Genomic DNA, 26193 nt, shown 5'->3' on the forward strand with positions numbered 1-26193 from the left:
ATGGAGGCACAGGCAACCGCCCCCGTCACACCATGGCATTCTCCCTTACCCTACTTATTCGGTGCCCTTGCTGCCGTTTGTATTCTTATCTCTTTTTCTCTGTTGATCCTTGGTTGTTCCTATTGCCGGAAGATTTCTGTTTCTATACTGAACGGCAACCACGATGCTGCTCGAGATGCTGACATGGAGTCTGGTCGAGGCAAAGGCGATGATGATCCGAATCCGCTACCATGCGCCGTGTTTAACGACAAGGTCTTGGTTATAATGGCTGGAGAAGTTAACCCAAGTTTTATAGCTACTCCCATGTCGACGGGTTGTCGTGAAAAGGGACATGACGGGTTGTCCTGAACAAGGCGGTGGCAATGACGGTGGCGGAGCATGGTGACGAGTGATCGTTCTTTGTCTTTTTTGGTTAATTTCCTTCTTGTAATTTGATCATTGATCTTCTTAATATCTAAATGTCATTGTTTTTGGGTGTGAATTTTTCTTTTCCATTTAGTCCTTACAATCAATAATTATATGTTAAAGTATTTATATAAAAACCTATAGTATTATGAAGTTGATGGTTGTTACAATACCAACATTATTTTATTTCAATAATGTATCAACTCTGTAACAATTAACAATTTTTTCTTATCAAAGGGAATATAATGTAGCGATAATTGACGAATACAACTATTTTCAAATTTGAGATTGGAGGTTTTTTTTTTTTTTTTTTTTTTTCATTTAATACTAAGCCATATGGATGTAGTAAATAATTTATTTTATAGTTGGGTGATATGTCTATTTGATCAAATTGAAACATTGAATATCTTTGATAGGGTGTTTTAGTTCCTCTCAATTAAACTTGAACATTTTGTGCTAATAAAGATTCAATATATGAAAGATAAAATCAAAATTGTTAAAAGATAAACAAAAAATAAATCTAAAAATTTAGTACTAATTAGCATTTTTTAGTGCCATAGATAAATTTAAAACATAATATTTAAAATTTAACACCAAAAATAGGATATAGTTTTTAGAGAGGTAAAGTATCTATACCTTTCTTACATTGAACATAAAAAGAAAGAAAAAGGGTCCCTCTAGGCTTTAACAATAAAGAATAATGTGATCCTTTGTCTCTATCTCTCCCTCTCATAATATCTTTCTAGAAAGAGAGAGCCTAATACAAAAAAAATATTAAATATGGTAAGGTAGACATTTATAAGACTATTTGTGTTGCTTAACTGTTTTTCTTTAAAATGTTTTCAGAAACATAAAGTAAATTTTGAAAAGAATGAAATAGTATTTTTTTCTTTAAATTTGACCTTTAATTTGAAAAATTTCAATTTAAGGAGTTCTATCAATTTAAACTATAAATTAATAATTATATTAATTTAAACATTGAGCTTTTATAAGTATATAAATTTACACTCTTATATAAATTTAGTATGAAAAATATTGCGTGAGATATTTAATTAATTTTTTTAATTAAATTTCTAAATAGTTATGAATGAATCAATTATAAAAATTTATTGAGATTATATTTGAAATTCGTCCGTGCAACCATTCTTACACGTTTCTTCTTCAAATATATGATGGATGATTACAATGAATGGACAGTATTTTAAAAAATCTTAGTCGAGAATATGAATTGATTCACTTACATACATTTCGAGGTTCAATCAATAAAATTATATGTCTCAGGTGATGATGTTTATTGATATTAAAATAAAAATAATTGAAAGGCTTTAAATTGATATACTTAAGAAAATTTAGAGTTAAAATTGATGCAATTATTAAATTATTAATTTAGGATTTAGACGAATAGAACCTCAAAGTTTAGGGATATAAATTGTTATTTACTTTTTTATTTTTTTTCTAGTTTTAAATTTGTCCAATAATTCAAATGAATGTTTTCAAACAAGGTTAAAAGGTTAAAAAAATTGTGAATAATAAAAATATAGTTTTTGAATTAAATAAAAATAAAAACAAAATAGTTATCAAACCGACGTAGCTATTAAAAGGAAGGGATGTTATTATTACAAAGAATTTAAGACCGACGCATAAAATGTGTTAAAAGGAGAAGGAAAAAGGCTTAAATCAAATAATGTGTGAGAGAGAGTATACTATTATTCCATATAAAGAGAAGAAGCATGAAAATTGAAGAAAAGAGAGAATGAAAGAGAAGAAGAAAGTGTTTAAAGTTAAATTAGCTTATCTAGGAAGAAATTGAAGGTATAGCCTATATCATAATGTGTCTTTGGAAGTATTATTCTACATAGAAAAGCAAAGTTTCCCATTTTATGAAAGATGGAAAGGAGACAAAAGATCATAGAATTGGATATCACACATTTCTAATTTTGTATGCTAATTTTGTTACATGCAAAGCTCTAGAACCATATTTTATATACAACATGAGTCTTTTACTATGTTAAGCAACATGTTAAGTATCTTGAAGATTGTGCTTGAAGATATTTTTTTAATTATTATTATTATTAGTTGGTGTGTAGCACAGATTTGTTAACTAACTTTCTTATTCGTAGATGATATTCTTTTTCCTTGAGAATCTTCTCAAAGCTTAGCCAATATATATATTGTGGATTGGGTAAGGGTTAGCCCATTTGAAAGAATAGAGTAAGGATTTATGGGTTGTTGAGATTGTCTAAACCTCAACTTGGTGTACATTGCATTTTGAGGGAGTTACCATATTGGTTGGTTGTTTATGGATTACCATGCATTTGTTGAGTAGGCCTAGTAAATCACTTGTGTAGTAAATGAGAATTTGGGAGACGACTAGTTGGTGTTGTATTGAAGGGATTCATTCAAAGCTTAGAAAAATCGTACATTTTGTAGGAGGGGAGCTCCAACCTAGGAGAGCCAACCTACAAGTTGAAATTGAAAAGGAGGATTTGAGTGGTGAGGTAGTGAAGAAGAAGTCTACAAGTTAAGTTCTTCAATGTAATCACTTACCCTTTATGTAGTGATTTTTTTTTTTCCATTAGACATACAACTCCGTGAAGTAGGTGGACCTTGAACAAAACTGAGAGACTAACGACCTTGGTGTTTCTATCTTGGCTCTCATTATTTGATATTAAATTAGTTTGTTTATCAGTTATTGTGTTATAAATTTTAACATTGTGCTTGCATTTATGTATATGTGTTAGGTTCATTCTTTAAATTTTTTCCAAAAGAAAAAAGAAAAAAAGAATCATTATTGTAAATATCATTAAGATCATTTTTTGTTGTTAATTAAAATACTAATTCTGCCTTTTGTTTTTATTCTTTCAAATTTCAAATTTTCGTATTTACTTGTTTGGTGTGGACAAATTGTATTTTGTTTTAAATTATTTTAGATTTCAGTAAATATGTTTTTGACTATATTTTTTTTTAAGAGAAACGGCGTAAGTTGGAGACTTAGGACTTCCAATAGAAGCCTAAGATCGAACAAAGCGCTAAAATATCATTGATAGCAGGGGCTAGAGAGAAGCCAGAAAAGCTAATTACAATTAGCGTTAAGATTTAAGGCTATAGTTGTTGAGGGGGCTTGAAAGATAGAGAGCTGATAAATGGACAAGCTACTGAGGGTTGATTTGATAAGGGTGGGTTTGCCTCCTTTTGAATGTGTGCATATTTCTAATTATTGAGTTTCTTTTGAATCTTGTCTTCAATATTTCTCCAAAAAGGCTTAGAGTTAGGATTGCCACCAAGGGACAATCCAAGATAGGAGAGAGGAATAATTTGACAAGAAATGCCCTAGTCTATAGCAATTTCTTTAGCTTTATTCAGGGGGACATTTACGAGACAAAGGATTGATTTAGCCATATTGATCTTTAGCCTTGAAACTTTTTCAAAGAGGGATAAGGCCATTTGAAGGTTTTTGATATAGTAGTCTTTGTTGAATGTCGTCTGCAAATAAGATGTGAGATAGACTGCAATCATTGTTGAAGGAGACGCCTTTGATGGAGCCATACACCTCTAAGTGATTTAGGAGTCTACTCAGATAATCTATAGCAATAACGAATAGAAAATGGGGACTGAGGGTCACCTTGTCTAAGGCCCCTATTGGCGTTGATTCTTCCTTAAGATCTGCCATTAATGATAATTGAGTAATTGACATTGCCTATACAACCTCTTATCCAATTTCTCCAAGAACTCAGGTAGTTCTTTTTTTCTAGCATGAAATCAATAAAATCCCAATTCAGCTTGTTGAAAGCCTTTTCAATGTCTAGCTTCAGAATATACCCTTGGTCTTCTTTACTTTCCAATAGTTAATGACCTCATTTGCCATTAGAATTGTATCTGTCATTTGATGGTTTTTAACGAAGGCTAGTTGGTTGCCAGAAATAGTATTAAGAAGAGAGAGCTTTAACCTGTTTGCTAATGTTTTGGCAATAATCTTGTAAATGGAAGTGGTGAGGCTGATTGGTCTGAAATCTTTAGGCACAGAGTAGTCCTTCCTTTTGGCAATCAAAGCAATGTAGGTGTTGTTCATATTCTTGTTAATAACGCCTTTCTCAAAGGAGTCTTTAAATATTTTCATAATGTCCCCTTTAAGCAAGGGCCAATAGGTTTTGAAGAAAATCAGAGGAAAACCGTCAGGATCGGGGGCTTTCTTACCTTCGAAGGAGCTGACCACATATTTGATTTCTGCTTCTTCAAAGGAGGCACAAAGATGAGGCCAATCTGTAGTAGCTATGGGTTGTCATTCAAGGTTGTCTATGATGAATTTCTCTCTTTTTTTCTTCCTTTGTAGATGAAGAAAAAGTAATTGATGAAGGTGTTCGAGATAGTGCTATTTGTGGTTTGAACCGAGTCATCTTCATCAATTATTTCATGGATGAAATTTCTTTTCTATCTAGTCGAGTGAACTCTATGAAAGAAGGAGGAGTTTTCATCTCCCTCCTTGAGCCAAAGCTTTTTTGCTCTTTGATACCAGAATTGAGATTCTTTGAGAGATAATTGGCTGAGGTCGTTTTTCAAAGAAAGTCTGCGGTGGCTTTCATTCTGGGTTAAGAAAAAATCTCTTTCCTTCTTGTCAATGTGATTCACTTCTTGGATTAAGGCTTCTTTAGCTGTTTTGAATAAATTTAACTTTTCATTTTGCCAGGGCTTAATGAATTTTGCAAGAGACTTCAGCCTTTGAATGAAGGAATACCCAGGGTGCCCATTTTGTTTTGAGTCTATCCACCATATTTCCATATTTCTTCTGAAGTCTGGATCATTTAAAACAATTGTATTTAGCCTAAATGACGAAGGACCCCAACTAAGGATAGTATCTTTGCAGATAAAAGAGAAGTGATCCGAGGTAGTTCTAGGAAGAGTTCTGTGGTGTGGGGATTGAAAGTAACATCCCAGCTTGGATTGTAAAGAAATCTATCAATGCGGGAGAACATAGGAGGAATTCTGAGATTGGACCAGGTGTATTTATTGTTTGTGAGAGGGGGATATATCAGGAGATTGTTAGAGATAAAATTGTTCAACATCTTAATGCTGTGGGAAGAAGATGAGGAGGCGGTTATTTTCTCTGTTTCTAATCACATTTAAATCTCCTCCAATAATCCATGGAAAGGAATTAAGGTGTTATAAATTTTGGAGATTCATCTAGAAATCAATTCTCTCTTCTTTTTACTGGACCATACAGAGCAGTTAGCCACTAGGAAGTATTGTTGTTGTGCAGAAAATTGGCTGAGATATTGAAAGCTCCTTCCGCCTAGCTTAATAATTTATGAATCTGGTTATCCCACGAAATTAAAATACCACCAGAGTTTCCTACTGCATGTTTAGCTACCCAATTGATGCTATTAGAAGGCCATAGGGATTTTATGATTCTCTTGTTAGTATGTTTAAGCTTAGTTTCAGTAAGAATTACAAAATCAGGGTAATAGGAAATTATTGTACTTTTTATAATGGCTCTTTTAGAAGGGGAGCCTAAACCTCTGGTGTTCCAAGTAAGGAATTTCATTTTACAATGGATGTCCCGGGGCCCCTTCCCCCTCTGATCTCAACCCAATTCCCATTTGATTCAGTAATACATTTGTTGAAGTTGTAGAATAATGAATTTCGTTGACTGCAGAGAGCTTCAGGCCACTCTCCTTTAGCCAGGACACTAGTTGGAGTTTGAAAGCTTCAGAGTCAGTTTCCTTTTTCTTTTCATCCTTCTTTCTGTAGTTGTGTCTTCTATAGGTGTGCTTTATTTTCCTTGATTCACCTTCAAAAGAGGAGTTTATTTTTTCTGTTGATGACATCTTCATTTCTAGAGTTTCAGGAACAACTTCTGTATTGGTAATGTCTATTACTTCTGCATTGTCTGAGCTGTGGTGATCTTCAGTGGATTTGTTAGGATATAGGATGGGCAGTTCTCCAAGATCAATCGTGAGGGTAAGACCTTTTTTAACTGCATCCAGCTTATGTGCCACTATTTGTATTGGTTGAACTTTCAAATCTTCTTTGTTTTGATTGACTTTGATCTTGTACTGCAATGATGAGAATTTCTTTTTGATACTTCTCTCTCTGCTGACTTTTTGTTTTTTCTCAGGTGAGTTCGATGATGGAGAATAATTGGTTGGAGCAGTTTTCAAATCGAAGAAGTTTGTTTTGTTGCTTGGAGAATTAAATGATACCTTCATTTTGGCCTTCTCCTTAATAAATTCAGTATAATGTCAACTTTCTTCTTTCCTTTATCTAATAAGCCATCATTTGAGATCCTTGAAGAAATCCCTTGCCTTGATTTATTGTCCACTACATGCAATTTGTTATCATTATAAGCTGCTTCATTAATTGCTGTTGCGGACGTGGCATTTCTGTCAATTCTGGTAATAACCGATTTTAATGCAGATGTCTTCTCCGGTGTAATGCTTTTGCGACTGTTGAAATTGGAAGATAGATTGTCCAGCGAGATGGCGTCTGCTCCATCGAAGAAGAATTGCTCAGAATCAGGGTTGTATTCATCAAAGATCGTTGTTGCTTGTCTCTTGAAGGTACCATGAAGTTGAACATTTCTTTCGATGAGCCATTTACCTTCTGAATGTGAAACTGTTTGAATGTTGAATCTGTTCCCTTTTTCATCGAAGATTTTGATATTTGTTGGAAGGAATCCTGAATAGTTGTATCTGATCTTTAATTTTACTTCAATCAGATTTTTACTTGCTTTGGCCTCCTCAGCCACTTTGATCAGTCCCCCACAGGCTTTACCTATTTGTTGAAATGTCTGCATGTTCCATATGTGCAAAGGAATTCCTCTAAAGGTGGTCCCACCTTCGTAGCTTGGAATAAGTTTAGGAGTGGCATGAGTGTCATAGGACCATTTTTCAAATCTAACAAAGTACTTACCGACAATGGACCAACCTCTATTTTGATAAAGTAAGTTGGCGGGAACAAGAGATTTGAAGTTTACTAAGGCATTCTCAGCATGAAATGCTGTGTAAGTGAAATCTTCCTCAGTTTGCTTCTTCAGATTATGCATTATTTTTTGCCAGTCATCATGAAAAAATCTTCTCACTATAACCACAACATTTTCTAATGAAACAGGGGAGCTTGTATCTGAGGAGTAGCTTGAGTCACTTGAACTTCCCTTAGAGATTGCTTTTCCATATGGTCGCTTGTGATAGTCGATAGGAGGAGAGATGCGATATTCCGAGTTGCTGTTTGGCAAAAAGGTTGGTCTAGTTTTTGCTTCCACTTCCACTTTCGGTGTTATCATTGATAAGAAAGAGACCTAGCCGCTTTTTTCAGGGCCTTCCGGGACAAGAATGCATGATTTTTGATTTTTATGATCAACTTTGAAGATTTCAGCAGTCCAGCCTTTTCCATTTCTGGTCATCCTGATCCAAATGCAATGTTCTGAGTTTCTGGTTTCTAAGAAGAATCGGTTAGAGCTTGGAGTTGCTAAAATGATTTGAATGTGCTTCTGATCCAATCTAGTGCATTTGGTGAAACTTCAATGGAGAAGGCCTTATGGGACCTTGTTTCAGTTAGTCAATAATGGGTGGTTCTTGAATATTTGTCTAGGTGAAGGACAAATTATTTTCTTTCAATCTTGCAAGATCTAGGGATGGACTTGAAGTAGGCCATTTTTGGAAGGTTGGACAATATTGAAAATGATAGGGGAGGAGGGATTAATGTAGTAAAAACGACTGCATAAGAGTACCTTTTAAAAGCAATAGTGTGGATAGTTTTGGCATAAATGCAGTGGTTGATCTCAGGTGGAAGTGAGTTAATGAGGGTAGCCGTCATTTTAACCCACTGAAGTAAGAAACTCAGCAACTTCCGGCAATGATAGGCACAGTTACGGTGGTTGGGTTTTTGAGAAGGAAGGGAGAGAGGAAAGAGAGCTTTTCCGTCCTTTTAGCTTGTTGTTTTATCTTATACAAGGCTCTGAGCTCCTTGACTATATATTAAACCACCAATTTACTCAAAAACTTCGGGTGGTTGAAGATAAATTTAATAATATGTCACTAATTAGCTATTTGAAACCTATTTTTAAAAAATGGTTTATGAATTTTGTGATTAAAAATGTTCAAATTTTTTAAACAACTTTTGTTATGTTTTTAGAAAATCAAAATTTTGAATTTAAATTTTAAAATGTTGAAATATATTTTAAAAGATAAAATCGACCAAAATTATATAATATTTCGTATCATACTATATAATCTATATTTCGTATTTTGTTGAAATATGTGTATTATATAATGTAATATAGATTATTATAAATTAATAATTATTAAAAAATTGTAATATATATATATATTCATAAATAAATAAATCAATGATATATAGTTTTATATTCAACCTTGTAGACTAACTAGTTTTATGGTTTAAAAATCTATTATCAATACATATTTTGAGCCCTGGTTTGAATTGTAGTAGAATTTTTTAATATATAAAATATACACGATTATATTTTTATTAAATTTATTGTTTCAAAATTTTTAATATATATAAATAGAAGATTTATTGAAAGTTTAGGGTCCGTTTGGTAACGTTTCTATTATTTGTTTCTTCTTTCTTGTTCCTTGATCCCTATTTCTTCTTTTTTCGAACAAGAAATAGGAATGTGTTTGATAACTGTTTCTGTTTTTTGTTTCTTGAAAAAAAGAAACAGAAACAAAAAATGTGTTTGACAATCGTTTCTCGTGTCCTGATTTTCTTCTAGATTTATTTTTTATTTTTCATATCTACTTCAATTAAACATTAAACAATAATATTGGTCATCCATCAAACATAAAAAATAAAATTATCAAAACTTTATTCATTTAATACGAAGAAGTACCAATGCACGAATAAAAATAATAACATAAACATAAAATTGTATCTATCATTCAAATGTTGCCAAATTTGATAGGCAATATCATCTCTCACTCGGACAATTTCTCTTAGATGACGTCGATTCACTTCTTAATCCCTCAATTTCAACAACCTCATCGATATTTTGTGACATCTAGAATGTAATATTAATTTTAAAGTAGGTTATTATGTCTTCAATATTTAGAATTGAAAGAAACAAAACAAAATTTAACCTTTAACTCTACTACATATGATGCTTTAGAGAAAAATCCACAACGAAAACCTAGATCTGCGCAAAGAGAAAGACGAAAACTATGGATGCTGCGAAGAGGAAGAGTCAAACGAAAACTATGGATCCAACGAAGAGGAATAATCAGGCAAAAACTATGGATCTGACGAAGAGGAACAATCCAACGAAAAGGAAGAGTCTGGGTTGTATAGGAAAAGAGGAAGAGGATGATTATTTGATGAAGATGATGGAGATGAGAGGAAAAGAAAACCAATAAAAATAATTAAGAAAAAGAAAAAGGAAACAAATATTAATAATTAAGAAAAATGAAAAGGAAACCAATAAAAATAATTGAAAAAAAGAAAAAGGAACCAATAAAAATAATTGAGAAAAAAAAAAGGAAACCAATAAAAATGATTGAGAAATAGGAAAATGAACCAATAAAAATAATTGAGAAGAAGGAAAGAAAACAAATAAAAATAACTGAGAAAAAGGAAAAGAAAACAAATAAAAACAATCCAGAAAAATGAAAAGGAAACCAATAAAAATAATTGAGAAAAATGAAAAGAAAATCAATAAAAATAATTGAGAAAAATGAAAAGGAAACTAATAAAAGTAATTGAGAAAAAAGAAAAAAAAAACAAATAGAAATAAATTGAGAAAAAGTTTAGTGAGAAACGAAATGAAGGAAACTATTTTTTTTGTTTCCAATAAATTTTTATAAAATGAGAAATATTTCTATTTCTTTTTTAGAACGAGAAACAAGAAACGTTACCAAACATCTCTTTTTTTTTAAATGAAAACAAAACTAAGAATTAAAAGTTATAAATACATAAACAAAAATTAAAAAATTGCATCTTTGTCCACGTAAGAAGGCTGTTGCATGCATGGGCAACTAGCCTCCTCTACCAACGTATTTCTACCCATTGTTTTTAAATTTAGTGTCGATAGGAGCTGTACTGACATACTTCTACCTACACTTTTTTTACTTTCATGTTTTTATATATTTAGCCTTATTTTCATGTTTTGGAAACTAATGTTGGCATAGCTAAGTGACACACGGAAGTTGTAGAGCCAAGTTAAATATAATTCAAACAAATTTATACAATCAAGTATGGTGTCCTTTAAGAATTAGCTATTTAATGCTACCGGTTATCCTTTCTCATTCAAGTAGAAAATACTACTAACTATTCTAGAAAGTTATTAAGCATCCGAGCTTATTTAAATACCTATAATATTATATAAATATATAAATTAGATTTTTTTTTCTAAAATTCTTGTTGAATTATGTAAATAAATATCTTAAAAAAAAAAATCTAGAAATATCCTAGATTTTGGGTAGACCAAAGGATTAAAGTACAAATTATCTATAATAGTTAGAATTCGAGAGATTAGTCTTTTACTATCGCCTATAAATGGTCAATCAAACGAAAATTTATATTATACCGAACAATACTTTACTTATACTACCTTGTAGTACAAGTGGCAAGATTAGGTTGATCCATAGAAAAACACGGAAATTAGTTTCTGAAAGTTAATTATATATTTAGTTTGATAAACGTGGGGGAGGGGGGGTTTGGTGTGATTTTGAGATTATTCAAGTCAATAAAGTGCGAGAAAAATAAAGATAGAAATGAAATTAAACAAAATGTTCCAGCTTAGAGGAATGCAATTACTCAATATAATTTTGATCATTGAATTATCATGGTACGATTTTTAGCTAGCTCCTTACCTATGCCTAGCCCAATAGATTAGAAAAGCTAAGGAATGATCCTAAATATCAAATTAGGCAATGTAATTAGATGAGAAGCATCCTAATGATCAAGTTAACTAACCGCATTACGTTTTAGGGTACTACGCTAGGATAAATTTCTAATAGGAAAGACCTAATTACAAATTTATTACGGTTTTCCCTAAGTCAATAGGACAATCATCTTTGTTGTCGACCGCAAGTCACAAACCTATTGCTTCTTGGAGATAATTAATATACAATTATATGTTAATCTAAAGCATCAAATTACACAATCAAGCATTTGTCAATCAATAACAAGAAAATGTATTTCATAATAATCAATAAATCAAGAGTAGAACCCATAGACAAAAAATTTCACGCATACTATCATAATACACCCAAACATATAATGGGTTCAACCAAAATTCTCAAAACTAAAAAGAACAAAAAAGCTCTTACCTTCCCCCATAATGGTGGAAAAGATATAGACGCACATCTTTTAATTTTTGTTTGATCAATATAGATAAATAAAGATGAAATAAATCTAAAAACTAATATGATAGATGGATAGAGGACGACGGAAGAACAAAGAAAACGTCTGGTCATTTGCTCAAAGTAGCCACCCATATCAAAGATACGACCTAAAAACGTTAAAATTATCATTTTAATTATAACAGTATGTATGGACAGCACTCAACGCTGTCAAAATTTTCCTAATTTGCTTCATTAGAGCTTTGAGTTAGCCCGTTTAACTCCATTTTCTTTTTAGTCCTTGATACCTATAAAATAATCAAATAAACATATAAAATATAGGAATAATCTTGAATTAATTAAGTGGAGCTAAATAACACATTTTTAGTGCCACCGATATTAATTAAATAAGTGCATATAATAGACCGACGTATATGACATGTTTCTAGTTGGATCTAACTAATAATGTAAATTGTCACAAAAGTTTGAGATTTAAATTTCTAAAATCTAAATTTACGACTGAAATTGATACACTATGCCATATTTGAGGATTTAAACAATGAAATTTATAATTTTAAGGTAAAAATTGATACATGTTTAATTTGTAACATAACAAAGTTCAATGATTAATGCATTTCAAAATTCAAGTTATGGAGACCAAATATTATATTAATAAAACATATACTAAAATTTAAAGACTAAACAACCATCGGTAATTTTAATTAAAAAATGTTAACCCGTTTTTCTTGGATCACTTTACACACATCAATTAGTTTCCACAGTTGTATGAATATCATTAATTCTATCATTGCTTTCACCAACACCCTGAATATAATATATATTCAAACACCATGGCTAGCTTGTTGAAAAAATATATCAAAATGAAACAAGGGGAGCAATAATTAAAAAGTGAAGAAAGATGCATCCCCAAGCCTTGTGTTTGTAATAAAGTGAAAAAAGAACTCTTTCCTAAATGGCCTAATAACTTTTCCTACCAAATCCCACAAATCAATCTTATAATCTATTTATACTTCTCAAAAAATTATTTGGCTTTCATGGCAAGACAAAATCATATATTGCATAATTATTATTCCCCCCCTCCTTTGCTTATTCCTCAAAGCACCCAACCACAACACTTAAATGCCCTTATGAGACTAAAAAGGAAAATATGAGAGAGAAGAGAGAATATTTTTCTTTTTTCTTTGAAAAGTATTTCTATATACTTTGGGAAAGTTCTTCAACAAGAATAACTTGAAAAGTATTTTTATGCTTCTTAAACAAGAATATTGGAATGAAAGCTAGGCTAAGATGTGGCCTCACATTTCAACTGAAACTTAATCATTTTGTTGCATTATTTTGTAAACCCTATCTTTTCCACATTGGTCCTTAGCTTCACATATACAAATAAAAACATAACAAGAACTTCTCTTTACACTTATACTCACAATATTTCAATATTTTTCAATCTTCCAAAGCCATTTTCTTGGTGGATAAGAGATGGGGTTATCGTCTCCCGTCAAGATACTTGTCGGGATTCCTTCCGATGACATTGACGAGAGCAAGATGCTTCTTTCATGGACAATCAATGTTCTAGCTCATCAACATGACTGCATTGTTGCTACTCATGTTCTTGGTTAGATTAACTTCACCGAACTTTCTTCAATTCAAACAATTTGTTTTTATTCTCTTTTGCCTCTAAAAATTTGGATATGTATAACAGTCAGCGACGATACAAAGAGGCGTGCATCGACGGCCATGACAATGAAAATTCAATCACAGCTTCGTCGAGCAAAAGCCTACGTCATATCAATTCTCGGAGAGTTCGCCAACGTTAACCAATCCAAGCAGGTATATGCTTGAAAACAATAATGCGGTACTCTGTATGATATTGTACATTATTCACTTTAGACTTAAACTCTGCCTACCGGAAAATGTTAGGTAAATTTGGAAGCGAGAGTCAGTTTTAACTCGAGCATTGGAAGAGGTTTGATTGAAGAAGCAAAGTCGATTTCAGCCGACCTCCTTATTCTTCGTGGTGCGAGAAACAAATCAAACAGGTAAAGAAGCGAAGTTAAATTCTCAGAAGATTGAGTTGTGTTTTAGAATAATAATACAAAATTATTTGTAATTTTGAATTAGAACTCCCAGTAGTATTGGAAGGTATTGTTTTGAGAATGCTCCTCAGAAATGTACTCTGATCTTCTTGGGAAAGCAAGAACAATTGAAACAATATTTGGACTCCGATTCTGACTCTCTTCCATCTAAAGGTAAAAGGAATTTTTTTTTTTTTAAGTTTACTATTATTATTATCATTATTTTTTGAAACTTTAATTTTCATATCACTGTAAGTATCTCATTTTTATACTTTAAAAAGTCTCTATCAACTGTTTGAATTTTCAACTAATTAAATATATAGTTGTTTGGTTATTACTGCACTGCTAAATTAATTTATCCATTTATCATTAAAAAATAATTTAAGTAATAAAACTTCTAAAAATACTTAAAAATATAGTAAAATATCATAATCTATATGTAATAGACTACGATTGATTAAGTTAAAGAGTTATTTTTAAATATAGAAAAATAAACTAAAATATTTACAAAATATATGAAAATATCAAGTTCTATCTTTGATAGACCACGCTAAACCATGATAAACTTATCTATCATGATACAAATAGACACACTTAGTAATTTATCTTGAACTGTTGTAGTTCATCAAGGATAGTGTGTGATATATATATATTTAATATTTTTGTTCATTTTTGATATATTTGAAATTAGTAATTTAACATTTAATTTGGAAAATTTTTCAAATATAGTAAAAAAAAAAAAAAAAAAAAATAGACACACTTATTTAAGTTTTTTTCTGTTACATGTGAAGTTTCAATTTTATTTATTTTTTCTATTAAGAACAATTTTTTACTTCTAACTTATTTATGTTTTTATTTTCTTACATGTGACTGGCTCATGGTTTTTAAAGTTAGATAGAGATATACCTATCTGTACGTAAATTATGATAAAAAATAATATTGTAAATATTTAACCAAATTTTAAAAATTTGATTGAAATTATAAAAATAATATTAGCTAAATCTAAGGAATAAAATTAAAAACTATTAAAACTATAGATAGGCTGAAATCATAAGTACAAAATTTATAATACAAAATCGACACAATCCGAGTATTGTTGCGAAAAAATTGATGATAAAGATTATATTTCCAACTCAAAAATTTAAAATATCCTATAAAGCCTAAAATCAATGATTATATAATTAAGTCTTTCGTAAATTACAAGATATTTCTTCTTTATAACAAAGGGTCTCAAACATTTTCAAATGGGCAGGAGAAGGTAAGTGCGAGGGAGAGGTTTTGAGAGCTCAAAAGCCAGACAGCAATAGGGTTCCGCCACACATGGCGGCAGACGATGAGGTCGAAGCCTCCGGCGACTCAGTTTCAAACACCACCACGGAAGACGACTCCTTCACGTCGGGGGACTGCAGTACCATTGGCTCTCCTCCACCACTTGTTTCCCCTTTCAAATCTCAATCCTGTGACTCAAAGCGACACCGACAGCGAATGTCGCCGTGTAAATTGATATCGTCGTTCATTGGGTCGCCTTTTCGGAAAAGAAATTGCAGCTTTTCTGAGAAGCAATCGTATGATCAACCTTTGCTGAGATGCTTCAGCTATGAGGAGATTTTGAATGCTACCAATAATTTTCATCCAGGTTTTTTTTTTCACAAGCTCTCTGTTTTCTTTTGATGAAATTTGACACTCAAATTTTCTTTTTTAGCATATGGTTTTATTTGGAGTTGGTTATTCATCATTGTCTAGATTTATGTTCTTTGGAACGTCATCTTTTTTCCTAGTCATCCAATTTTGAAGCTAAGGTACTTAAGTTTTTAAGATGTACTTTACTTTTTTTTTTAGTTTTAATGACAACTTTTTAAGAATGAATGTACTGATTTGTACCAAATTTATTAAAAATATATCTTTAAAATGCTTGAATTTGTAAAAGTAGGTTTAAAAGGTGATTGAAGCAAATTTTTATCACTTAAAATAAATATATGATATTGTAAATTATAAATTATTTAAAAATACCAGAGAAGTGATGATTTTTCAAAATTTGTTTTCCTACTTTAAAATATTTGTATAATTATTTGAAATAACCAAATATATAGGCTACACTCAAAGGTTACAATTTATTTTTTATACTTTATATTTAGTTTTTATAGTTATAGTTCGTTAGAACTTAGATCCTATAATTTGATAAAGTTTTCTGAATAGTCCTTATAAATAAAAACTATCTAAATAGTTTTATCAAAACATGAGAATAAAACCTTACACCCCAAACACGATATTGATAGGTATAAAATTATATATATATATATAAAGGGGGATTTTTAATTTGTGCTAATATTTGAAGTTTTTTTTTTACTTGGATTAAAATCAGAAAAGATGGTAGGGCAAGGTGGGTATTCAGAAGTATACAAAGGAGAACTAAGTGATGGAAAGATGATTGCTGTGAAGAGACTCACAAAAGACAACAAAGATGGTAACAAAGAGAAAGAATTTCTTATGGAACTTGGAATTATTGGCCATGTCTTTCATCCCAATACTGCTTCTTTGCTTGGTTGTTGCATTGAAAATGGCCTTTATCTCATCTTCAACTTCTCTCAAAATGGAAACCTTTCTTCTGCATTGCATGGTAATTAATTACAGAAATTGCTTTTTTCTATATTTAAGAACCTTTTTAATTTTATATAACATTTTGAAGTGGTGATTGAAATAATTCATTTTGATAGGAAAAACAAGCAAAATGTTAGAATGGTCAGTGAGATACAAGATTGCTTTGGGAATTGCAAAAGGTTTGCATTATCTTCATGAATGTTGCAAACATCGTATAATCCACAGAGACATTAAAGCTTCTAATGTTCTTCTTGGCCCTGATTATGAGCCTCAGGTAACATATTAAATAATATATCTTCTATAATTAAATAAATCCTAATATTTATTATTATTATTTTTTTGCTTTAATTAAATAATCTAAATATATATATATCTTTATTACTTTTTTTTGTTTAAATCATCATCAATCCTATCTTATAAAAAGAAACAGTGGGGCTTTCCTATACTTTTAACATATAGAGTTTAGTCTAAATATCGTTTAAAATTTTTAAAATACAAATTTACATTTAAGAAAAAAGAAAACACATAAGATTCCAACAAATATTTCTTTTCATCTTTACAAATTTGTATATACTAAAATGCATGATAAGAAATATAACATAAAACGTAACTTTTTTTTTTTTTTTGAAAAGATACTAGTGAAGGGAGCTAGACAGTAGCCACTTTGTCACAAATTTTATTGCCATAAAGATGTTACAAAGTTTTGTTCCAATTACATGGATGAAAAGTAAAAAGCATTGATGTTTAATGAAATCAAATTATTTAAATTAGAATTCAATATCAAAATTTACTACCAACCACGCATCTGAAATCATGAAAGTTACAAACTTTTTTATTTTTAATTGATTCTCTCCTCTTGTATTATGTTTTCAAATCACTAATTAATTAAATAAAGGTTTGTTTTTAACGGTAACAAAAACAAACCAAACTATTTACAAATACAATAGGTATAAAATTTACTTTTTATTAGCGATAGATAGATCACAATAAATTATTATCGGACTATCTCAATCTATAATTGATATATTGTGATATATATTTTTCAACAATTTTAGCTTTTAGAATTTTTTTTCTTGAGTAAACCTACCTTCTGAGAACTAAATAAACAGTGATTTTACTACTTATATACACGTGTTATTTTTGATAGATAACAGACTTTGGGCTAGCAAAATGGCTTCCAAACAAATGGACACACCATGCAGTAGTTCCAATAGAAGGCACATTTGGATATTTAGCACCTGAATATTTCATGCATGGTTTTGTTGATGAAAAAACTGATGTTTTCGCATTTGGAGTTCTTCTTTTGGAGATTGTCACTGGTAGAAAGCCTGTTGATTCATCCAAACAAAGCCTTCTCTTGTGGGTAATATTATTAATTAATTGATTAATTAATAATCCATGTACTCTCCTTTCTTCTTCTTTAATTTTCTCCATTTTAACACCAAAAAAATAGTGGTCTAATTAGGATCTTTTTGAACAGGCAAAGCCTCTTATGGAGTCGGGCGAGATTGGGAAACTAGCTGATCCGAGGCTCAAATGCTATGATGCCAAGGAGTTGCAAAGAGTTGTGTTGGCTGCTTCTTGCTGCGTTCGACAGTCCTCAGTCGAGCGACCGACGATGAGCGAGGTATGCTTTGACAATGTGATAGATGAATATGATCACATTATATAATGGTGTGCGTGTGGATTTTGAATGGACCCAATTTGTAATACTAAAAAGAAAAAAAAACACTATTCATCTTGTCTTTTCTAAGCCTTTAAAGGAAGAGGGAGAAAGGCCATCATTTTTAAGTGGGTAAAAGGATTCATTAGTTCCACTTTGAGTTTTGAATAAGTAATAAATTCTTTTTCTTTTTCAATATTCAACCCAAAACATTTGAGGTGGAGGAGAGTTAAAAGGGGTTGATCTAAATAAATTTATTATAATTTATTTTATTTATTATAATTTATCGATAAGAGAGCTTACGACGATAAATCTATTGTAAATAATAGAATTGTTAAAAATTATTTATATAGTATAATAAAATTTTAAATTCTAATAATGATAAATACTGATTGACTCAAATACAAACTTAGATGATAGATAAATTCTTTTGTTATATTTTATAAATATTTTGGTCCATTTTGCTGTATTTGAAAACATCCTATGTTCTTAATCAAATTTCAAAAACAACATTTAATAAACTAATTTTTTTTGGAATTTAGATTTTTTTTTAGAACACTAATAAAATAAATTAAAGTAAGTTACATAATGAGTACCAACACTATAAATAAACATAATTTAGAAAAGACCATAAAAGATAAAACAAAATCAATTTAGAATAATATAAACTTTAATTTCATAATGTGTTATTTTACATAATTTTACTAAATTAATTAGCAATCTCAATACCTTTCCTTATTTTGGATATATATCGAAAGATATTAATTAACAAATTCCCAATATATTTTTTTTGTTTTTAAATTCAATGAAATTATAGGTATTGGATGTGCTAAATAAAGGCTATGATTCAGAGATTGCAAAGAGCTTGAGAACCCCAACGTTGATCTCTAATGATGACAATGAATTGGATGATTACTCCATGATATTTGGATATGAAGTTCCAATAGACATTCTTCTTGAGGAGTATTTATGAGATTATTTAAAATCTACATATACATATATATTTGTTTAGTTGAAAGTGAGCTTAAAATTTTAGCCTTTTCTAGAATCTAATTGTATTTTATTTTATTCTATTCCTCCAAATTAAGCCTTTATTTATAGAACTTTAATTTTTGTTTAAAAGTTATTAATAATATCATTCACTTTGTTAATATTTTTTCATATGTTCGTAGAATCATAGGTGAGGTTTATGTTGATATATTTGTTGTACCATAATAAAATTAATAGTATAATGGGACTAAAATTTTGAGTTCACTAAAAGGTATTTAAAAGTTACCTTTTTAACTGATTTCAAATTAATTTGATTCCAAACGAAAAAGAAAGATTTGAAATTTCATTTTATTTCAAATGCTGAAATTTAAAGTAAATCAATTGATGTCTCAAATCTTTAATGTCACACATAGCATAAAAGATACAAATGGCAATGGCAATGGCAATGGCAATGACACAAAAGACTATACTCCAACATGTGTGTCACTATTGATATTTTGTTAAGAAAAACATAAATAAATTCACTAAACATGAGAATAGAAGTCATTGTAAGTTTGCCTAAGAAATTTACATCTTCCTTGTATGGATGTGAATGTTAAAACAAGACTACGTAGGAAAGAATTAAATGACGTCGTGTGCTTGTAATGTAGAGGTACTGCATACACATTAACAATTTTAAAACTTATAAGTAAACCGGATGAAATAACGAACTCTAAACCCAAAACCCTAAATAAATGAAATCTCAAAATCATCTGGAAAAGCCAATAGATCATTGATACATGCTTATTATAAATTATTGCTTTAAAGACAACTATTCACTCAACATATATGTGATTGCAAGCTCTAATCTTTTGTAAACCCTAATCTTATTTTCTTTTAGAAATTCTAATTTAAGTAGAAAGATAAGATTTAGTGTATTGTTGTTAAAGTAGCAAAGAGGAAGAATGTAGGAAAATGGGGGACTCTACCGTGCTTCATCTCTATCAACGGAAAACACCTGATTAACTACCAGTGGAGTTTTTGACGGTGGTCAGTGCAATAAACTCAAGTTTTAACTTTCCTCAGCTATCTCATTGAATTCACTGAAGTAGCAGTTCAAATTATATTAAATAAGGTACATTCTTTCCTTTTTCTCACATTCTCAACTAACTCTACTTCTTCGAGCATTTCCAAATCCGGTATATCCAAAGATAGCTACTTTCAAGCTCCTCCCACTTTCATGCAAAATAGAGAGAAAAGATTTCGTTCTGTCCCTTGAAAAGTAGACAACTCCACAAACATTCTAGGTCACTGAAGTGGGATCCTACAAGTCTTTTTCTATCCTTACCACTTTAGAATTCTTGGAATGGATAAAAAACACTTTCAAGACCCTTATTGCCACACAAAAGATGAACCATTTTTTCTTGGAAAAACGGTATGAAGACCACTGCCTTTAGGTAAGAAAATCCAGAAATCGAAATGGCTATACTTCTGAAGCTTTTAGAGTGGACAACATTGGTTGTAAGAGCTGCACATTAGTTCTAGAAGGACCAGAAAAAAGTGGTTAGGTGTCCTTCATATCAATGATCAGTCCAAACATTGAGCAAAAACCAAAGCTACGCCCTTCTGTGATCCATCCAAAAGAGTTTAGCAAATCAAACTACTCTTCCTCTAAGTCAGAGTCTTCAAGAAGGACATATGCAAAAGTTGTATCAAAAGGTTATCCAAGCGGCAACTCATAAATGAAGGAAACAAGATTACCAACAAGTCCTTCAAAGTGCATTTTTTGAAAAAACACTGTGATCCTCATAAGAAGATTCTTCCATGATGATTGAAAGAAAATCATGATCAACCTCAGAAAGCAAAAGAATGCCAACTTCATTTTCACTCTTTTTCAATTAGATAAGGTTATGGTTTTTTTTCAAAATCCATCCCATGCTAAGCTTCTTTGCAAAAATATTGGATGGTCTATGGTAGGAAATCTATTCGTCAAGTTTGAGCATTGGTCTTTTGAGAAGCATGCAACTCTAGGAGTGGTTCCAAGTTATGGAGGATGGATTGCCTTTAGGGGATACCTTTGTCAGCTTGGAACTATGACACATTTGTTAAAATAGGAAACACCTGTAGTGGCTTTATTAATGTGGTAAGGGAAACAGAAAACATGACCAACCTTATTGAAGCCATTATCAAAATAAGGTACAACTACTGTGGTTTTATTCCTGCAAACATTTGCATAAATGATGACACAAGGGAGAGCTACTTTGTGCAAATGGTTACATCTGAACAAGGAAAGTAGTTGATCGAAAGAGATGTTAACATCCATGGCTCATTCCGAAGACAAGCAACCGTTGATTTTGATGAGTTTAATCTAAATGCTGAATAGTATCAGTTCATCGGAGTACCTGCAATCCAATCGGAGTTTCCCAAGTTGAAAAGTAAGATAGTAATTAATGAAGATATGACAGCTCCTGAAAATCTCACAGTAGCCAAGGACATCAATGCAAAGGGGATCCCAAAATCAAATTCAAGCTTAGATTTAGGTATCTTAAAGAGAAAATGGATCAAAAAAGGCAAGGCATTAATGATTGTTGATGATGCAGCAAATCAAAAGAATTCTCATTCAATGCACTCCAATCATGAGGATAATTCAAAACTATCAAAAAGTGGCTCTAAAAGAAAAGTTTGTTTTACCTCTCCAAACAACCACAATTTTTACTACAATCCTAGTAGTGCCCCCACCAAGAAAGCTCCACGTATTAATGATTCTAACAACAAAGAAAATAAAGGGAGAAGTAAACTCCAAAAAATAAATCGAGTAAGAAGGCATATAGGACCAAAACTAGATCTTCCTCCAAGATTGATGGTGATCTGCCATATATTGGATTTGAATGAGAACTTTATTAAAGAAGGCAAGCTGTCAATTGATATAAATTTTGATTCTCAATTGGAAGATAACAACAAACAAGACAAAATAGATCAACTGCTAATCGATATGGACTTTGTCTCAGAGACTCCTAACTACCTTCCACAGACAGATTCTCTTTTGAGTAACAGCTTCACAGTAACACCAAAAGTAGATGCTATAAACAATTTGGGGCAATGTAGCAAAGACTCAGATATGGAAGACTTGCAAGACTTCAAAAAACAGTTAGTGCCTTGGTTGAAAGAAAACAATCTAAAGCTTTCTCCAACTACTTTGATGGATCAGCAAAATAGTTCATATCTAAACATACAAAATGAGGCTTTAGATTTTGGGACAACATTTGAAAAGGAGGGAAATGGCTCTAATTGTGTTAAATGAAAATACTAAATTGGAATGTAAAGGGTTTGTGCTCTCCTGATAAAAGAGCATTAATAAAAAGTGTAATTTCAAGTTATGATTTTGACTTTGTAATTCTCACATAAACAAAACTAAGCAACATTAAGAATTCTATCATCAAAAGCAGCTAGAATTCAAAAAGTATCTTATGGACTACAAAGAACTCAAAAGGCTCTTTAGGGGGTATACTCATCACATGGGACAATATGCATTTCTCTGTACAAAGCTCATTTTGAAGGTGTCTTTACTTTAATGACAAACATAAAAGGCCCTAATAATTCTTACTAGTGGTTGACTGTTGTATATGGTCCAATCAAACACAAAGATAGAAGTGCTCTATGGATCAATCTTATGAATTTATAAAATACTTGCTCTCAGACGTGGATATTAGGGGGTGATTTCAACATATTTAGGTGGAGAGAAGAGACTAATGCTATAAACCCAACAAAACATAGTATGAATAAGTTCAACACCTTCATCCAGAATTGTAGTCTCTTGGATCCACCCCTCTCAAACAATAAGTTTACTTAGTCTGGCCTAAGAGTAAACTTAATTATATCAAGACTTGATCGCTTTCTCTACAATACTACTTGGGAAAATTTGTTCACTTCACATTATATAAGAACTCTCCCTAGGCTCACATATGACCATTATCCCCTGGTTCTTGAGTGCACAGAATTTAGATAGGGGCCAACCTCCTTTAGATTAAACAACATATTTTTAAAAGATGCTGGCTTCAAGAAACAAGTCACCAGATGGTGGAGTTCTACTAAAAAAGAAGGTTTCCCTAGATTTGTGTTCATGGAAAGACTAAAGCAATTCTCTACTTACGTGAAGCAATGGCAAAAAAACAAAATTGATTTGCTGACTTCCAACAAAAAGACTTTAGTGACTGAGTTAGTGTGAAATCAGTTATTTCTGGGCTACACTTCATGTATGTATATGATTAGTTTAGGTTCTGTTGTGCTGTGTTGCATGTATAATAGTTTATATACTAGATTAGCAAGTTTATCACGTTTAAGAGTTTAGCAGAGTCGACAGATATCGTTAGAGGAGAGCGATGTCGATCGACTTCATGCCGTCTTTTGGGCTAAACTAGCAGGTAGTTTGAGAAGGGGTATGACAACTTAGTATCAGAGAAGTTTGCTCCATGGGAATTAAGACAGAGTAGTTAGCTCTAAGAAGAAACTAGAAAGTAAATAATTGGAAGTTAAGTTAATTTTGAGGGAACCAGTGAAGTATGGTCTAAGTAAGGGTAGAAGTAAGTCTAGTTATGTTTAACATGTGAGTTGACATTTAGTATCATGCATTTGAGTTAAGTATCTATAGTATGTCCAATGTGTTGACATATTATAGGAGTCATGCCACCACGTACTAGCAGACGACGCAGGCAGAATCAGGATGGGATGCAAGATCCTACCCAGGATCAATCTGTAAGGGAATTTAGTACCCCGAGAGTTTAGGTTGGGGTAGAAAACGAGTGATTTGTGAGAACTGCATAGGAGATAGGAAGGCCAGAGAGAACAGAGCCTAGTGATACAGAAAAGACATACAAAATTTAACGGCTAAAGAAGTTAGAAGCCATAATGTTTGAAAGTTCTATAGATAGAGCTGATGTGGAGGTGTGGTTGAATATGCTTGAAAAATGTTTTGATGTGATGAATTGTTCTAAGGAACGAAAAGTCAGATTAGCCACATTTTTTTTACAGAAGGAGGCTGAAGGATGGTGGAAATTCATATTAGCTAGGCGTTACGATGCACATACTTTAGACTGGCAGACTTTTAGAGGCATATTTGAAGATAAGTATTATCCCAACACATACAGCGAGGCCAAGAGGGATGAGTTTCTGGGGTTGAAACAAGGATCACTTTCAGTGGCCGATATGAGAGCAAGCATACCGAGCTTTCACGATATGTTGATGTTATTGTGGATCTGAAAGTGACAGGTGTCGAAGGTTTGAAAGAGGGTTGCGTTTTGAAATATGTACCCTAGTTACAACCATTGCTAAGTGGACAAATTTTTCTCAATTAGTGGAGACTACCCTTCGTGTGGAGTAGAGTTTAACAAAAGAGAAGTCAACAGTGGAGCTTAGTCGTGGGGCTTCAATAGGTAGTGATTTTAGAGGTCGTGAGCTGTGGAGGTTCACACCTAGGATAAATGTTTCAAGCTATCAAGACTTTAAGGGTCGGTCTGGAGGCCAAGCATCGATGAACATGAATTATGGTAGTGTTTACCAGAGGTAGAGCTAGAGAATACCTAGTCAATCTACTAGATCAACAGTAAGACTGCAGACAGGTTAGGAGTTCGTTGCTAGTATAGTCAGGCAAACCCCATGCACGATTTGTGGTAGAAATAATTGAGGTTAGTGTTTTGTAGGTTCCGGTGTGTGTTACCAGTGTGGACAACCAGGACATTTCAAGAAAGATTGCCCGTAGTTGAACACAACAGTTCAGAGGGAATAGGGAGTTGGGTACTAGATAGTTGAATAATCAAGAGTTTCGATGGTTCCGACAGAGGGCACCAACGGTGTAAGGTAAAAGGGAGTTGTTGGAAGACCTAGGTAACAGAAAAAGGTCTATACTATGACCCAACAAGAAGTGGAGGATGCACCAGACGTTATTACTAGTATGACTCTTATTTGTAATGTACCTGTAGTGGTTGTGGTAATTTCTAAAAACCCAAGCTTTGTTGAAGTGGTTTTTAGAGGTATGAAGAAGATCATTCCTATGAGTTTAATCTAAGTTTTGAAAGCTGAGAAATTGCTGAGGAAAGGTTGCATAATGTTTCTTGCACACAAGTGCAAAGAGAAAAGCTGAAACTGTACTTCTTAAAGTGCATGTGACAGTCGTCCTAAAACTCTTTAAAGGTACTGAGCATTTGATGCTCAACAAACATATTCATTGCTTGATCATTGAAATCAAGCATAAAAAACCGTTACACACTACAAAAATAACACATTAGCTTGGTTAACTTAAATATGTTTCAAATGAAAACATAAATTTATGGTGGACTTACCTGAAGGTTGGCCTTGACGATCTCAATGTATTCTCTACCTACGTCCACCCACTTAAGGCAGCGGAAGGGAAATGACGCACACACACACGTGTCACTTGGCTGAAGCGAATGGCGTGTAGGGCGCGATCGTCATAAGAATCTGCCCATTGGCTGAACGTAGTACTCCAACTCTAACAGTCAAGACTGCGTACTTCTTCTAGGAGTCAAAGTCGCAGATGGTTGAGAAGTACCTGCTCAATAAATTATAAAAACATATAATGTCAAAAACAAAGTTCAAATAATCCTAAGTTAAAATGTATACTATTATTAGATTCATTCGAATTGTTGCCCATCGACGACGACCCTTCCGCAGGGTTATCTAGCGCCTCTACAAACTCGAGGAACATGACATCGATCTCATCGAATCTGCTTGGAAATGACGACATAGGACTTGTGCACATATAAAACAAATATTCAATAAGCAAATATGAACACATAACTAGAAGCAAAATATATAAACTACATAAATATGTGGGTACCTGGTTCGTTACTATCATTCATCGTCGTTGCTTGTTTCGCTTGCATGTGACAAGTGTTCATCTACATTGTCGATTGAGTCGTTAGTGGCATGACGCACAACTGGTCTTTCAATAATTGTAGGATCAACGTCAGTTCTGCACAGAGTGTCATCCTCGATGTGCTTATCCACTTGATGGCTAACAACGATTTCTAGTACATTTAGGTGCTCATTCTCAACATCGTCCACTTCTATCACGTCATATATACGTTATTTTGGACGACCTGCACAACTTTCCAATTGCTACCATTTTTTGGATCATCTAGGTTAAAAACTTGTTGTG

The 26193-nt window shown here is 32.1% G+C and overlaps 2 protein-coding genes across 3 annotated transcripts; both read left to right on the plus strand.

Moving 5' to 3' along the window:
* Positions 1–348, plus strand: LOC103499225 (protein GLUTAMINE DUMPER 1-like). The gene has a single exon (XM_008462178.1). The coding sequence runs from the start codon at positions 1–3 to the stop codon at positions 346–348; it is 348 nt and encodes a 115-aa protein (XP_008460400.1).
* A 12790-nt stretch (positions 349–13138) lies between these two features.
* Positions 13139–19153, plus strand: LOC103493022 (probable receptor-like serine/threonine-protein kinase At5g57670). 2 transcript variants are annotated; one of them, XM_008453642.3, is made up of 10 exons: positions 13139–13329; positions 13417–13544; positions 13635–13753; positions 13836–13963; positions 15042–15425; positions 16152–16406; positions 16504–16661; positions 17535–17750; positions 17868–18014; positions 18868–19153. In XM_008453642.3, exons 1-10 carry the CDS (start codon positions 13194–13196, stop codon positions 19021–19023), a joined length of 1827 nt encoding a protein of 608 aa, XP_008451864.1. In that variant the 5' UTR covers positions 13139–13193; the 3' UTR covers positions 19024–19153. The 2 variants fall into 2 exon arrangements, with proteins under 2 accessions (XP_008451864.1, XP_016901699.1); XM_017046210.2 differs by having other exon boundaries at positions 13845–13963.
* The last annotated feature ends 7040 nt before the right edge of the window (positions 19154–26193 follow it).

The sequence above is a fragment of the Cucumis melo genome, chromosome 5 (genome assembly GCF_025177605.1).
Source record: "Cucumis melo cultivar AY chromosome 5, USDA_Cmelo_AY_1.0, whole genome shotgun sequence".
NCBI classification, from domain to species: domain Eukaryota; kingdom Viridiplantae; phylum Streptophyta; class Magnoliopsida; order Cucurbitales; family Cucurbitaceae; genus Cucumis; species Cucumis melo.

Coding starts and splice junctions, on each gene's coding strand:
- LOC103499225 (XM_008462178.1), top strand. CDS start 1: ATGGAGGCACAGGCAACCGCCCCCGTCACACCATGGCATTCTCCCTTA.
- LOC103493022 (XM_008453642.3), top strand. CDS start 13,194: ATGGGGTTATCGTCTCCCGTCAAGATACTTGTCGGGATTCCTTCCGAT. Junction 13,754..13,835: donor GCGAGAAACAAATCAAACAG/GTAAAGAAGCGA, acceptor ATTTTGAATTAG/AACTCCCAGTAGTATTGGAA. Junction 17,751..17,867: donor AACAAAGCCTTCTCTTGTGG/GTAATATTATTA, acceptor CTTTTTGAACAG/GCAAAGCCTCTTATGGAGTC.